The 16,081-nt window shown below is 44.3% G+C and overlaps 1 protein-coding gene across 1 annotated transcript; it reads right to left on the bottom strand.

Moving 5' to 3' along the window:
* Positions 1–710: 710 nt before the first annotated feature.
* Positions 711–15,379, bottom strand: CLDN11 (claudin 11). Its single transcript, XM_032630611.1, has 3 exons — positions 14,964–15,379; positions 11,219–11,383; positions 711–2,029 (listed from the first exon to the last, which is right to left on the bottom strand). Exons 1-3 carry the CDS (start codon positions 15,187–15,189, stop codon positions 1,797–1,799), a joined length of 624 nt encoding a protein of 207 aa, XP_032486502.1. The 5' UTR covers positions 15,190–15,379; the 3' UTR covers positions 711–1,796.
* Positions 15,380–16,081: the final 702 nt, after the last annotated feature.

Raw genomic sequence — 16,081 nt, 5'->3', positions numbered from 1 at the left:
TTTCTCCATAGGTAATTTAGAAATAGTTTCCACCAGGTTATAATCTGATGTACACAGATCTCTACAAAAATGAATAGCCCAAGTGGATATTTCCAAAGAGGAAATGTTTGCCAATCATTATACTATCAGCTGATGAAATTAGTATTTTTGGAAAAATACGGCCAAAATAGACTGTAATCTGTTTTTTTACAGCAGACTTGTAACTTGACAGAGTTTCTGGTATAGAAAACACACATAAATCAATTCAATGTATTTGTCTTTGTTCAAAATTACCAAATATATGCATTCATATGTTTGAACGAAATACATTTAGATATTATGACCTAAAGATCCAATAAAATGGGATTGTTTTATAGTTCCCTTTATACCTAGCCAATTCCTTTACTAAGCACTCAACGTAGATAAAGGAGTTTAACTGTGTCATACTTGGCACTTGATATCTGATGGCTGCCTATTTATATATGACTTAAAGAAGCCATAACATCCCCACTTAAGAGACCTAGAGAGCATCTAGGTTACATTTTTACTACCACACATTACCACCACGATACAGTGAATAAAATATAACTTTTCAATTATTCATGGCAGTGCAGAATGACTGGTTCTTGAATCCCTGACCAGGCTCCCTATAAATTACTAGCAGAGATTAATGAAAAATTTTTCAGTTGATGGATGAATACCTCTGGATACAACAGAATATTAAAGGCCAGTTTTGCAGACAGTCCGTTATTTTATTGCACTGATTTCATTTAAAGAATAAAATGCACCATCAATGTTTGGAGAGTTTGGGGTCCAGATACTGATACACCATCAGTGTTTGCACCCATAAAGCCAAATTCAACAGTACAATTTATGTTAAACAATATTGCTTCAAGGCAGCTAACAGAATGAAAATAGAGAGAAATGGGGAAAAGCTTCTAAAATGTGTTAAATGGAAGCACATGCAGGTGTAGGATTCAAAACTACATCATACAAACCTGGAAATCAAAAACGTTTTGTGGAATGTCAGTTCGAGTTATACTCACTTGTAGTGTTATTTACGGTATCATTAAAGTCTATCTGGTTCATTTCCTTCATACTGATGAATTGAGAATTTCAGGAAAACCATGGTTATAAAAATGAGCAATCTTGAAAAAGTATGTACAGATAAATGTAAAATCACAAACTAAAAAATATCTCCACCCCTTGCCCTCAACTTACAAAAGGGAAACTTTCCCATGGAGGGAAAGTTCCACAATTCCCCTCCCTTCCCCACCCCATGTTCCCAATTCTATCTTTTTCTATTGGTTATAACTAAGTGACCTTGGAGCTGAGAGAGGAGGGAGGAACAGAGAGGCATGTTTATGAGGCTCCCATTGTCATCTGTAACAGTTTGAAAGTGTCTTTTATTTCTCTCCCCACACCCAACTCAGCAATGTTTGCAAGATATTTAAAAGTTAAAGAGAGAGGGAAATTTTTTTCCCATATATATGTGTGTGTGTGTGTGTGTGTGTATACATATATATATATATATATATATATATATATATATATATGACAAAGGAATGCCCAGAAAAGAGCTAATAGTGGGCAAAACCATGGAAAAAATGTGTGAAATCTGAGCTAAAGATTTCTCTTAAGGCAACAAAAGGAGAGGGGGTGTTAAGACTACAAAATGCCAGACAGGATGCTTTTCTAGACCGTTGGCTTTGGAGCCTGGCAGAGGAGTGGGCTTCCCACCCCCTCACTGTGGCAAGCAAACCTAGGGCCATGGGCCCAGCATCTATAGCACCTCCATGGGCAGGCTGGTAGCTCTCTTATACATGGGCGCTCTTGGCATGAGTGGGGGAGCTGGAGCCCGAAGAGTAGTAGAAACGGTTTTCACCAAACGACTGGGCATCTCCGGCGCAGCAGACGATGACACAGCCACCCACAAGGCACAGCACAGCACCGATCCAGCCCGCGTACAGGGAGTAGCCAAAGCTCACGATGGTGGTCTCACGGTGGGCGCACACAGGAAACCAGATGGTGGCGACAATGGCACAGAGAGCTGGGGAGACATGGAGAGGGCTGTGACTGGGCATCCCCATCACACACCAGCAGCGGGCAGGCTCCCCTTCACTCCACATACACACCCCCCTGGCTTCCAACCAACTCCAAAAACTCAATACACTCAGCTCTGCTCCCGCAGGGGCAACCTGAACCTAAAGGTTTGAATCTATGGAATAAGCTGATCAAAAGCTTGTACCAAACTGCTAGGTCCTAATTTTTTCAACAGGTGGCGGAGACAAAAGAACTCTGATGTAAAAACCTAGAAATAAATCATTTAAGTCCAAAAAATATGTATTTGTATTTATTTATATATCTTGACTTTATATACCTATAATTATAATTCTACTCTTACACTTACCTAATTGCATTACAATGATCTCTTTACATGTCTACTTCCCATTCCAAGTTCTGAGTTCCTTGAAGGCAGGGCCCATGTCTTATGTTTGTAAAGTCAGAGTTTAGCTCAGTACAAAGCACAGAGTATGTGCTCAATGTATACCAGTTGAATGACTGGATGACCTGAGCTATTCAAAAATGAGAAACAAGACAGTGCCCACTCCAATTTCCACTCTATTCTTTCAGTTTGGTCAATTCATAGTACAAAGACCGGAAGAAGCTATGAAAATTCTCTTGCTGTGGTGAATACTGCCAGACCTCAGTGGAGTATCGGCTAAGAGTCTGAGTTTGTATTGTGCTGCCTCACAGTCACAAAATCTCCATACACACATAAACAGTTCCCAGAGTAAAAGAAGTTACCCAACCAAGGGTTGTGACCCATCACAACAAATGTCATCACCATAAGAAATAACCTCTACATCATTTAGTTCTTCCCCTCCTCCCAAGCAAAGTAACAGAACAGGGCAGGCAGGAGCCTATAAAAACTTGAAAAAACATTTTAAACCTCTACACTAGCACTGTCAAATAGGGTAGCTACAAGCTACATGGGCTATTGAACATTTCTTATGAGGGTAGTGAGACTGAAAACCAAATTTTGAATTTCAATTAGTTTAAATTTAAATGAACACATGTAGCTAGTGGTTAATGTACTACACAAAGCTCTAGACAAAGTAACTCCATTCTTCTTTTGGTATCATCTGATCTCTCACAACTACAGCAGGACAGAAATTTGAGTTAAAGATGTAGGTTGGGATGGCACATTAAAGTTGACAGACCAAAAAGTAATAATTAATAATAAGGTTTCTAATTGTTAGTCATAAAGCCTTCGATACGTTCACGGCAGGGCATTGCACTGTTTGCTACAAGGGGTACCCTTGTCACTTTCAACTCAGCAAGCTTTTTTCTGCTCATACAGAGTAATTTTCTAACTTACTTCTATGCCCACAGAGAAAACAATGTAATTTTTCTTTAACATAGCACTCAAATCTAACAGCCCTGTACATTAGTTCTAAACTGAAGAAAAGATTTAAGTCTTACGCATTTTGAAAGACCTTTCAGACTATCTCATTGCACTTGTGTAGATTGTAACATAGGGTTTTGTTGACAACACACTAAGCCCATCCCCACAAGGTGTGTATAGATATATATAAATAGATGTGATTCCTGTCCTAAAAAAGTATAGATCCCAAGTGGAAGTCAGAAGTAAGAAAGTGAACTTGGGGGCTTTGAATTGCTCCAACTGGCTTTCTAACAGCCTAAATTCATTCCGTTTCCTGTGAACTATTCATATATTTAAGCAGTTTATATATTGATAGATTATCTAAGAAGCTAAAATCTGTCCATATGTTAATAGCTTCACTTAAAGAGTAAAGCACCGTCATGCCAGCTTCTGTAATAGTTTTATATGCGATACCATAAGAAGATGTATTTTCCTTCTGTGAATAGAGTATTCTCAAGAACACCAGTTGATCTGGTTGATGGAACCTTCCCTTTCCAATGCAGGGCTTTGAATACTTAAGATACAATTTTTTTCTTTCTCTTCTTCTGGCCACAGATTCCAAATCTGGCACTCTTGGAGAACTGCTTGGCTATTGTCATAGTTATACTCTCAGTGAGGCACAGAGAAAAGCCTTTTCTCTATCATGAAAGGGGCACAAGCTTTTTCTAGAGTGTTTGAGCCAGAAAGAATTGCTCTAGCTTCTTCATATCAAGACACAATCCAGCTACACACCCCTAGATGCCAAAAAGGGGCATTCGTTCTGATATGGGCAAAAACAGCAACCTAGCAAGGGCTTCCAAACACCCAAGCTTGATTAGAGGGAAAGGTGGGGAGGGAAAAGCCGAATTCCATAGGGAAAAAAAAAAGATTTGATTCCCAGTTGATTTGGTTCAATCCAATTGATCTTTCCTATAAACTATTAACTGGATTCAAAACAGGTTATGGTTCAAATTAAGTTTTATGTTTTTCAATTACTTTGTATTTATATATACCACACACACACACACACACACACACAAACAAAAGCATTCTCCACATTTCATTTAAACCTCACTTAACTTGCAGGTTGGTTTAGATTTTATAGAATAAGATTTAAAGTTTGCCTCTAATTTCACTGAATCCTTTCCCTTTTCCTAAGCAAAGTAATAAAGCTAGGTTATCTTCACGTAGGGAAAGAATCAGGCTCGCTATTCAAAAGTAATTATCACTCTTGATTTTGAATGTTTTAGAGATTTAGTTAGATTTTATTCCTATATAATTCACCAGAAAAAGGAAAAATCATTAAAATGTCTGAACATTTAAATAATGAACTTATAGGACTGGGTGAGTGAGTGGGTGGACGGATGGACAGACAGATGGAGAGATGAGAGGTAGATTCATTTCCAGTCTATTCTCCACCTCATCCACACCAAAACTGACTTCCAAAATTATAAAACTTTAACGTGACTTTAACACACTCAAAGCTACAAGCTCATGATTTACCTCATTAAAGATTTCCTTCTTTTACAATCCATGCAAAACAAAGCAAATAAGCACCAGCAGGCTCTTTATTTCCTAGTAGATAATTGAACCCTGGGTGGAATTCCTGTGGCTCTCAAAGATGGACCACATCAAAAACCACTAGAAGATGACAGACTGCCACACAACATAAAGGGACTGAGAGGTTCACTGTGACCTTTAACTGAACTCACAACGAAGAATGTTTAAAAACTAAAAAAGGAGTTTACTCAATTTCAGCATGGTTTGAAGGGAAAGGAGATTTACTGATTCACTAGTTTTAATCAGTAAAGTTAAAAATGCAAGTCATATCATACTCAACTGAAAGATGTGACACATTATTAGAACTGGCAGTAATTTTTGGCTTTCTTAAAGACATAGGAGGCCTGCTAGAATTATTGCTATTTGCAGACACACACACACACATACAAAGAGTTTGTAATGATTCTCTCCATATTTGGGGAAAATAAAGAAAATGTTTTTCTTAAAAAGTCACAGTTACCCATAAGGTAAAGAACATTGAAGGAAGATAAAGGGAATTTTCATTTCTTTTTATGTCATCAGAATTTATTTTTAAATTAAGTCTCTAAAAATAGGACAGGGGGAATTTTTTTTTTTTTTTAATTTGCGGTACGCGGGCCTCTCACTGCCGTGGCCTGTCCCGCTGCGGAGCACAGGCTCCGGACGCGCAGGCTCAGCGGCCATGGCTCACGGGCCCAGCCGCTCTGCAGCATGTGGGATCTTCCCAGACCAGGGCATGAACCCGTGTCCCCTGCATCAGCAGGCAGACTCCCAACCACTGCGCCACCAGGGAAGCCCAGGACGAGGGGAATTTTAACACTTAGATTTTTCAATTTGCTCCTCTTCTTCTAACTTCAGAAGATGCAATAGTTAACTGCACAAGAGGAAAAAAATTCTGCCACTTGTGGGGGACTAGAAAGTGAAAAGTAGGGATATCTTCATCTGAAAAAACAAAAGAAGGAGAAGGGGAGAAGAAAGCTTCACTGTGTAGATATAGATTCATCTGGACTTGGTCCTCTCACAAGCAGAATTCCTTGCTCCTCATAGAATAAAATTGTTTGCCCTTTTGGATAAATTTCAAATAATTTAATACAATCAGTTCTTTAGTTGATAGGAAATACCCTTATTAAAAGTTAGCAATGATCTTGATGTAGCAAAACACAGAAAATATTTGGGAATGCAGTTTAAGAGCAAAAATGAAATGTAAGTGTAGCTTTTCATCTATTTAGGGATTAGATGACACAGGGTAATACATGGAGTTAAATAAATGTGATGAAGTTAAATAAAATTGGTACAGGTGTGTTTGGCTTTGGAGGTAACAACTTAGAGAGAGAGAGAGGACAGACAGACAAAGAAGCCCAGAAGGACAGAAGAGCAGCAGACCCTGACATTTCTTCCTTCCTCCAATGAGCACCTCTGTTTTCAGGCTTCGTCACTTTCAGTACTAAGCATTGAAACAACTTTTAAAGGCATCATTTCCAGCACAAAGCAATATTTTCATTAAAATAACTTAAATTACTCTGACTTACATTAGTAATACTAGAAAAAAATCTTCCTTGATCTGATACCTGAGATTTGCTTCAAAAAAATCTGGGGACTGGGAGAAAAGTAGACGTACAGAGACGAAGCAGATCGAAGGTGAGTTGATCATTATTGGGAATGAGTTTGGGTTCATTACACTAGCCTCTACTTTTGCGTATGCTTCAAATTTTCCACAACACCTTTTTTTAAAATCCCCTTCCATTTAACATTTTACAGTGCACCGAACGCCATCTTCCGCAATTGATGCTATTATCTCATATGATCTAACTAGCAATTCACTTAAGCTTCTCACAAAGAAGCCAGTTAACTCAAGACAACAAGTAATCGGATTTCTAACCAGCTGTTGGTTGGAGTCACATGTATTTGTTGTTTCCTTATAATTTGAAACCACAAAATGTTTTGTCTTTCCTTTTTTCATTTGTCACTGTCTAAATTTTGACTTAAGAAAACAGCTGCCGAAGGACACAGGCCTCTGTGCAATGACTTTTATGAAGATCTAATATTTACAACAATCATCAAGTCAATGGAATATCTGAGTACATTATTTTCCTGGCCTGCTTTCAGCACTTTTTCCCCTTTATTTCTATTCCACACATCGTTATCTCTTTTATCCTACAACCTTTTTTAAAAGCCAGCTTCGTGGTTATTTGTTAAGTTTTTAAAGAACACTGAAGTTAGAGACAGGAAAGACCCCATAAAGCAGTTAATTCCTCCAATTTTACTAATAAGGTCATTTTAAGCCACAACCATACTAAGATGCTACATCCTTTCTTCTACCCACATGAAATTTGACTTAGATTAGGAACTTTGTGTAAAGTTAATGAGTTTGAAAGAAGACTTTTTCTATTATCTCAGTACTCCGGGATTAAGGGCATCACTGTTTATTTCACACCCAAGGATTCCCAATCCCCCTAGGACATCCGATTCCCTGTGTGTGACAAGCTCAATTTTTCCCACATTTGCATATACCCTTTATTTTACGTCACTTTCATTATTAGCCTAAAAGTTCCAAGTTGAAAACTTCTTTCCAATACAAATATTGGATTCCTGAGGCCATACTTTTGAAAACTTTTTTCCAATACAAATATTGGATTCCTGAGGCCATACTTTTTAAAAGGAGGAGAGAAGACGAAGGATTCCACTTAGGAAGGAAAATACATTTCCTTTCCTTCCATTCCCTACCCCATCTCCCCAAGACACACCCAAATCAAGGACTTTGTAACTTATAGTGAGATGAGAATTAGACTGAATCAGAACTAAGCTTGAGCATTTTCAGTTGGGTAGCTTATCATGACTCTTCATAATGGAATAAGACCAAAACCCAAACTATTGATCCCTACACTCTGGTTTTTACAAAGTAGGCAAAGAAAATATTTCCATTAGACCAAGACGTGACCTGGTGTTTCCAGGAACAGCTCGTCATCTCTCCTTACCAGTTTCACGTGTGGAGATGACCCTGCAGAAATTAGATGTGATGGAAGGAATACCCAGTTACCTTCTAGGTTAGCTCTCTATTTCCTCTAAACGACAGCATCTATAAGGTAGCAACCAGTTGTTGAGCACCTACTAGGCGCCAGACACCATGCACGCTAAATAACTTGTGTACATCATTTCACTATTCTTACCAACCTCAGAAGTAGGCAGTATGGTCCCCATTTTATATAAAGCCTCAGAGACATTAAGCAACTGGCCCCATTCACACAGCTAGAAAGCGGTAGGTCCAAGATTTAGTACAGTTGACCTGAGTCCACATGATAAGATGAAGCATCTCAGGGCATAGATACCTCCTGCCTCAGCGGCGGTTCTTGAAAAGCCATAGGTTAGAATTAGATTTGCCTCTGCTCCATCCTGGATCTGAGGCGCCCACTGCGCCTTGAACTACTCATCTAGCTTAAGAAGTCGGCAGCTTCAGGCTCCCATTCCTTCCCCCACAGCAGGAACCAAATCCTCACAACACTGAACTCAGAATCCTGAGGAGATAAGCTGTTGTACCACAGACACAATTTTTTTTTAAGCTTTCTGAAAAATAAAGGTTTTCAGAGTCAGGAAGAACTGATTTTCATTAAAAGTGCTTACAGTTTTCATCCCAAGATTAGCTTTGACACTGTTTCCGGTTCCCAGGCTTCCACACCCCAGTGTGCCTGGCCCCTGTTGGAAGGGGACCACACCTCAACTGGAGCACCTCTGGTGACCCCTAGGACAGAAGCCCATCCTGAGCCACACAAAGGGAGGCTTCACTCTCTCTTGTTCCTCCCACCCACTGCCCAGCAGGGGAAGCAAGGCACACGGGCTCCCTGCCGAGGAGACCTAGGGGAGGCCAGCAGGTGCCACACTTGAGACAATGAGCTTTACATTTCCAGATCTAGCAAGCAAGGGAGCTTGTTCCAGTCTAAACAACATCCAACCCAAAGGCAAGCCGCGACCCACTGAGAAACAAATCCGGACAGGAGCCATCAAAGAGGACGCAAGTACCACTGGAGATACAAGGCTACAAGAGGGCAAGGGGCAGCCTCCCTGGGGGAAGGGGTGTCAGATCACTCAATGCCCCCTCCATCGTCTCCCTCTGGGCAGCAAACAAGGACTGAGGAGCTCACACCCATACCTGCCCACCCCTCTCACTCTCCTCTCTCTGATTCTGTCTGCATCCACCAACCCACTTGAAAAAGATGAAGAAAAACAGTATTTAATTCGTCTAGGAAGTTTCAAACGACGGGTTGTTATTTTTTAATAATCATTATATTCAACTGGACAATTAAGTTGTTTTCAGGGGTTTTTTAAATGCCAATTTGTCTCTGTGACTTTGCTTTTATATCTTTATTTTCTACGGGGTTTGGGTTTGGGGTTTTCTCATGTATTCTCTTACTTGTGGATATTCTGTGACTCTCATATGGAAGGCTAGGATTTCTAAAGATGAACACTCAACACAATGGACCCATCCTTTGGTTTTGGGATCCTCAGAGCTAAAGAGAAAGCCTTCTGGGGCTTCTGTAAGAATGTGAGGAAAGTTACAAACAACCGCAAATATCTAGGATGAGAAGGGTTTCACCTGGATTCTGCAAACCAGTTTAATTGTAGAGCTTTTGTCAACCTACTGGAAAGGGAGTTCAGATGCAAAGATCTGGCCACCGAAAAGCACTACAAGGAAGGACCCTGTAAGTTGAATGAAGCACATGACGCTGATTTTGTGTTCCGTGTGGCACTCCCACACAAATTCTTTGTGGCGGGAACCAAAATGTCCATGCCCAAATTCTTCTCTGGAAATTACAGAGGTTTTCTGGTCTTTTCACTCCTATTAACACACACACACACACACACACACACACACACACACGCACACGCACACGCAAGCCCCTCCTCTGAATTCTCCATGGCTTCACAAGCCTCTAAAAACCTCCAACCCTTTGCAATCAAGGGAAACCTTACCCCTATGCCTCATGTCTCCTCACCTCACCGGTGTCACTGTGGGTGACCGTCACTAAGTGGCACTGATCCACACAGAACCCTGGCTCCTTACCTTTCCCCCTCAAACACATGGTCTGATACCATTTTGGGGATGGGAATTTCCTGTCCCAGGAGAACATGATTTATATCTAACTCATATCCAAACCAATGTCTCCTCACAATGTTTCGGGACACTTGGCAACAAGAGCTGCTGTTCTTAAAATGCATGTCAGAGAGTAGAGCTAGAAGGACCCTCCCTAGGCTGTTAAATCAAGACCCCCGTGTGCAGGTGTAATCAGGAACACTGAACAAGCACACGTCGTGTCCTTGGCCTGAGCTGTCCCTCTCTCCAATCCATGACCTGATCACCTTCTATCCAGCTCTCAAAATTCATCGCTAGGGTCCTCTGCTCTGGAAAACTCCTCCAATCTGGATCAGGTGCCTTCCTATGTGTGTGCACAGCCTGTGTACCTTTTTTAGATGAGCAAGTATACCAAGTACATCAAGATGTACAAGTACACTCGAAGCACAGACTACCTTCTTTTCTCCAATATCCCCAGTGCCTACCATACTGCCCGGCACTCAGCAGGTGCTCAGTGAATGCTTACTGAATAAAAGATGGAACCATCACCTGGTGATCTACCACCCTCAGCATCTTACTTTTATCTTGCCCTCCTCTTTCTCTGGTCTTCCTTTATATGTTAACTGAAGTTCTCAATCCTGGTTGCACTCAAGAGTCACCTGGGAAGCTTTCAAAAAATATCTTTGCCTGGTCTAATGCCCAGAAATTCTGACTCAATGGACCTGCAGTGGGACCTGGACACAGGTGTTTCCAAAAAGGGATTCTCTCATGAGGCCTGAGTGGAGAGCTGCCCTGTACCTCTCTTCTGTCTTCTGTTCTCTCTCTTAGGTATACCCTCAAAATCCTTTTTGTTTGTTTTCTTTAACTTGTTTTTTCCTTGGCAGCGCCGAATGGCCTGTGGGATCTCAGTTCCCGGACCAGGGATCGAACCTGCATCCCCTGCAGTGGACGTGCAGAGCCCTAACCACTGGACGGCCAGGGAAGTCCCTTAACTTACTTTTATGTTCAGTGATTCCCACAGACATTACTTATCCCTCTGCATCAACTGCCCAAGAAACATAAAGGGATACACATTGTGGGGGGCTTTTCCCCCAGTGGATTCACATGCCTTCCTTGCACACGTCTCTTGAACTCGATGAAGCAGCAGCAAGACCCGAGATTCTTCAGGTTCGCTGGGAGCTGGGGTGCTCTACAGAAAGCTGTCTTACCCACAAGAATGAGCATGACGCCAGCCAGCTGGGCCCGCCTGTACTTGGCCACGCCAGGCTCATGGCCCATTCGGATGCAGGGGAGAACGGTCAGCAGCAGGAGAATGGCCGGCAGACCCAGGACTGAGGCAGCGATCATCAGGGCTCGGCAAGCCTGCACGTAGCCTGGGAACAAGAGTGCAGACAGGGTGGGTTAGGCCATGGGTCCCCGTGGATCCTCAATCCTGCCTCACGGGAATCCAGCACCATCTACCTCTTCCTCCCTCTTGTCCCACTCCAGGACTTATACTATGTTAAATGTTGTCCAAGGTCACTTTGCATGTTCAATTTTTAACGTGACTCAGTGACAAAAAAAAAGGAAGGCTGGGGGCTGGAGAGACTGAATGGGGCTCCCTGGTTTAGACCACTCATCCAAGCTTCCGAGATGAAGCGGCCGAGAGCATAATTACACTGTTACAGCACCTTGTGAAAAATTCAGATTAAAATTCAAATCTTTGAAGAATTCTTCTGTGATGGTCTGTGTTGATCCCAGCCTGCTGTTGATATGTTCTACCTGTGTGACCTTGGGCAAGTGTCTTGACACTTTCCTCACCTACAGAGTAAAAATAATAATAGTACCTACATCTCTCCAATGGAATTCAACTAAGATTAAATTCGTTAATTCCTGAAGTGCTCAGAACAGTGCCTAGCGCATGCTAAGTACTGCAAAAAGGGTCAGCTATTATTACTGGTATTCCTAATTTTACTCTGTGTCAAGGCAGTACTTTTATCTCCAGGTGTGCTAGGTGATTTTGTCCCTTAATCATGTGCTTTTAATTCACATTGTATATAAACAGTATGTGGCCCTAACTAGACTAAGCTAAGACTCAGGCTTCCTCTCTTGATATCTCCCCAGATACTGCTTGCTCATGAATCCTGTCCCCTATAGATGGTCAGGCTCCATCTCCTGCCTCCCCGACTGTGCCCTGGGCATGCTTCCACAATGGTCCATTTTCCATAAAGGCATCTCTCCAGCCCCATGGATTCCTAGAAGACAGACACCTGCCTTGGTCTTCATGGAGCTAACACAGTGCCCACAACACATGATGTAAACATACAATTATGAATGAAGGAATTAACGAGTTGAATAATAAGAGTGGAGCAAAGCTACCTGAACTTTATACTGTCAAATAAAATGCCAGGTAACTACTTTATTAAGAAACAGAAAAAAAAAAAAAAAAAAAGAAACAGATTATAATATGTGCAATATTTATGTAAAATAAATCTGACAAGATACTGGGAGAATATGACACACTTAAATGTATCGTTTCTCACTAAAACACTCTCCCTCCTTCAAAAAAGGGGGTGGGGGAGTTGCAACTCTCCCTCTTGACTCAGAGGAAAGTAGAGCTAATGACCTGGGGGAAGCAGAGTTAATGGCAAACCCAAAAACAAGCCCCAGCTTCTGCCTCATGTGGCAGGACCCTCACACCAAATGTGGCCAGCCTACCCGTGCACCAAGACCCAACTGCAAGATTGCCTCTTAGCAAGTTGTGTTTTGCCAGAATTCAGACTCCACAAGGGCACGCTCCCAACAATTGCCCAACTCAGTTTCTTCTGAATTAAGGGTAATAAATCAATCAAGTATCTGTTGACTTGAAGACCCCCAGATAGGAGCCACAGGAGGTCTGAGGCGAGACCTCTGACCTCAGCCCTAAGCCCCTGCGACTGGTCAGAGAACCAGGGCTGACATAAAGGAGAGTCAGCTAGCCACCCGGATTCTGAAATTCATGGCACGGTCTGTGAACATGCTAGGTGTCAAGGCCACATTTGAGAATCTAAAGATGGAGACTGAGCTCTGTCCCTGTCCCCACCTACAGTGTGAGGGAGGGGACCACAGGAAGGATTAGGCCCTCCCTAAAGTGTACTCCATCTGTAGGATGGTCTATGTTCTCTAAAAATAAACCACTTGTCACTGAATGCTCAGCAAATTTAATTTCAGGAGGAAGGAAGCAGAGAGTAATGTTATGCTTCAAGTCAGATTCTTAAAAATACCATGCCCGGCTTTTAATAAAAAATATAGCTACCATTTATGGAGCCTCTACTACATCTAAGGAGGCTTACATTTCTCATCTCATTTAATCCCCAAAACAACTCTGAAAGATAGGGGGTTGGTTTCATTTTAATTTTTAAAAGAAGACAACTGGGGTTCATAGAGGTTAGGAACTTGTCCCAAATCACTCGGATTGTGAGCACTGCATCCCAGAGTCTGATCCAGGTCTACCAACGGCAGCTTTTCCTGAAGGTGGGTCCACATCTGCGTTCCCCAGACCTCTGTCATTCCGAAAGTCCAAAATGGAGGGCAGGACTGGCACGCACTGTGCGTACCTGCTGTGTGTCAGGGGCAGTGCCAGGTGCAGGGGAAGATGCAAAGAGGGTAGGATGCTATCTATATCTTTGAGGAATTTAAAATGTGCTAGGAGAACTTGACTCACAAACAAGGAACAGAAAAGTCAAAACGTGCACTGACGGGGATAGGGGTCAAATACCAGGCTGGCAAGGAGGAAGGGCGGATAGATTCCGACTACAAGGACCTGGAAATAGGAAGCACTTGAGGTGAGGCTTAAAGAGGGACAGTCTTCGGGAGAGAAGAGCTCATCCAGGAGAAGGCCAAAGCCAAAGTCTCCCAGACTGGCGGCCTCGGGGGCCAGTTACTCCGGCCGACCGCCCAGTTACTCCACTTGTTAAGGAAACCGGGATAGGCCTTTAAAGGCGCACCATCCTCAAAGGCTAGCGAGACAGTCGTGCTTAGGCCTGGGCCGGGATAAGCCAAGATTCCGAGCAGAAAACCTGAAGGGGCTCCGAAGACCTTGTCAATCATCCAACTGGCTCGAGGTTTCAATCTGAATTGAAACTTGCCCAGAATTTTTCAACGGGGCGGCAAGTTAAGATTCGGCGCCGGCTGGCGTCGGGGAAGGTGGAAACTAGGCAACTCTTCCCTCCCCTCCCCACTCTGAGGCACAGCCGTAGGGGAGGGGGCGACCCGCGGAGTTGCTCCTTTTCCCAAGGTGAGTGGGCCCTCCCAGGGGCGCCCGTTCTTCCCTCTCCGACCCCAGGGTGCGGAGACTGGGAGGGGAATCTCGGCAGGCCCGAGGACCGACGCCCTTCACTGCGGGGGCAAGGGGTAGGGGAAATGGGACAGGCCCCGGGGCCTGTGGGAACCGACTGGGCGCAGGTAGGAGGGCCCTAACTTGGCCAGGACACCTCGGCCGTCCCACAAGGACTGGGAAACTCAGCCTGCGCCTGTTCGGATAGCTGGAATGCTTTTGTTTCTCTCTTTCCTCCTCCAGCCTCTGCGGGTGGATTCTAACAGGGAAAGCAGGGCGCCTGAAGGAGGAGGCCAGGGGATGAAGTACTTCTGATCCACCCGCAGTGGGAGCACACGGCAGGTGCGGCTACGGTAACTAATATGTAGGGAGTTCCAACCATGTGTCTATGTCTCAGTTCATTACCTTCTCAGGGTGACTCGGCCAGTGGCCACCACTGTCATCCCAAATTCCAGATAAGAAAACTGAGGCTGAGAGAGGTTAAGTTCAGGGCTACCTAATTCCTCCTCAACAAAGTAGGACGGAAGGTGTCAAAAGATGCCCCAAAGTCTTCAAGCCCCCAGATGATTCTGTGAACGCTGCCTAATGCTCCCCTCCCCCCGTCTGCCCGGAAGGAAAGGGTTTATTTAGGACAGCCGCTTGCAAGGCAGGGTCCTTACCCGGCAGGATGAGGATGTCCACCAGGGGCTTGCAGTGGTACAGCCCCGTGGCCAGGACGCAGTCGGCCCACAGCCCCTTGGAGCCCAGCTCGTCCAGCTTGCGGCAGGTGGGGATAGTGTAGCCGCAGGTCACCACCCAGTCATTGGTGGACGTGGTGACGATGATGCCGATCCAACCCACGAAGCTCGTGATGAAACCCACTATTTGCAGGAATGTGGCCACCATCGTGGCCGCCCTGGAGTCCCTGCGCCTCGCCCCTCACTAGCTGTGCCCGCGCCCGGGCTCGACGGCGCCTGCCCCGGTCCTCCTCCCGCGCTGGCGAGGCGCTGGCCTGCGACGGCGAGATGCGGGATGCTGGAGGAGGCGGGAAGCCACGAGACGCAGCGAGCCCAGCTGCGCGACGGGCGCGCGGCGAGGACAGCAGCGCGGCTGGGCAGCACGCCCCCGCCCCCCTCTTTAAACCCCGCAGACCCGGCCGGCGAGCTCCAATCCGCGACGGCCCCGGGTCCAGCAGACCAATCGCCGGGCGGGGTCAGGAGTGGGATGTGGAGGGAAGCAGAGTTAGGGAGGGGGTGATCCCGCCGCCCCGCCGGCGAGCGTCGCACGGTTAGTGTTGGAAATAATAAAATTTCGAAAGAAAATAATTCGATCCAGGTCCAAGTAAGGGACAGTGACAAGAGGGCCTGCGTCAGGCGCGAGTTCTATTTTGCTGCGAATTCTTTCTCTTCTTGCTGCCCCTCTCTCATCCTATCTCTGGGTCTCTCGCTCCATCCCTCCTCAGCTTCTCCCTATTCCTTCCCAGCTGAGAGCAAGGACCGTGGTACTCCCAAGAGCGCCCAGTACAGTTCCTCCTTGGCCCAGGATTGTTTTTTGTTTTTGTGTTTTAATACATCTTTATTGGAGTATAACTGCTTCACAGTACTGTGTTAGTTTCTGTTGTACAACAAAGTGAATCAGCCACACGCATACATAAATCCCCATATCCCCTCCCTCTTTAGCCTCCCTCCGCCCTCCCTATCCCACCCCTCTAGGTTTCCCAAAGCACGGAGCTGATCTCCCTGTGCTATGCGGCTGCTTCCCACTAGCTATATATATATGTGTGTGTGTGTGTGTGTGT

The sequence above is a fragment of the Phocoena sinus genome, chromosome 4 (genome assembly GCF_008692025.1).
Source record: "Phocoena sinus isolate mPhoSin1 chromosome 4, mPhoSin1.pri, whole genome shotgun sequence".
Taxonomy (NCBI): Eukaryota; Metazoa; Chordata; class Mammalia; order Artiodactyla; family Phocoenidae; genus Phocoena; species Phocoena sinus.
Note: the sequence above shows the minus strand (reverse complement) of the source record. Positions and strands in the feature narration are given on the sequence as shown.

Bases quoted from the DNA above. Each gene is read 5' to 3' on its own strand.
- CLDN11 (XM_032630611.1), bottom strand. From the start codon at position 15,189: ATGGTGGCCACATTCCTGCAAATAGTGGGTTTCATCACGAGCTTCGTG. The intron at 11,384-14,963 runs GTAAGGACCCTG...TCTTGTTCCCAG, and splicing joins GGACATCCTCATCCTGCCGG to GCTACGTGCAGGCTTGCCGA. The intron at 2,030-11,218 runs GTAAGACAGCTT...ATGTCTCCCCAG, and splicing joins CGTCATGCTCATTCTTGTGG to CTCTCTGTGCCATTGTCGCC.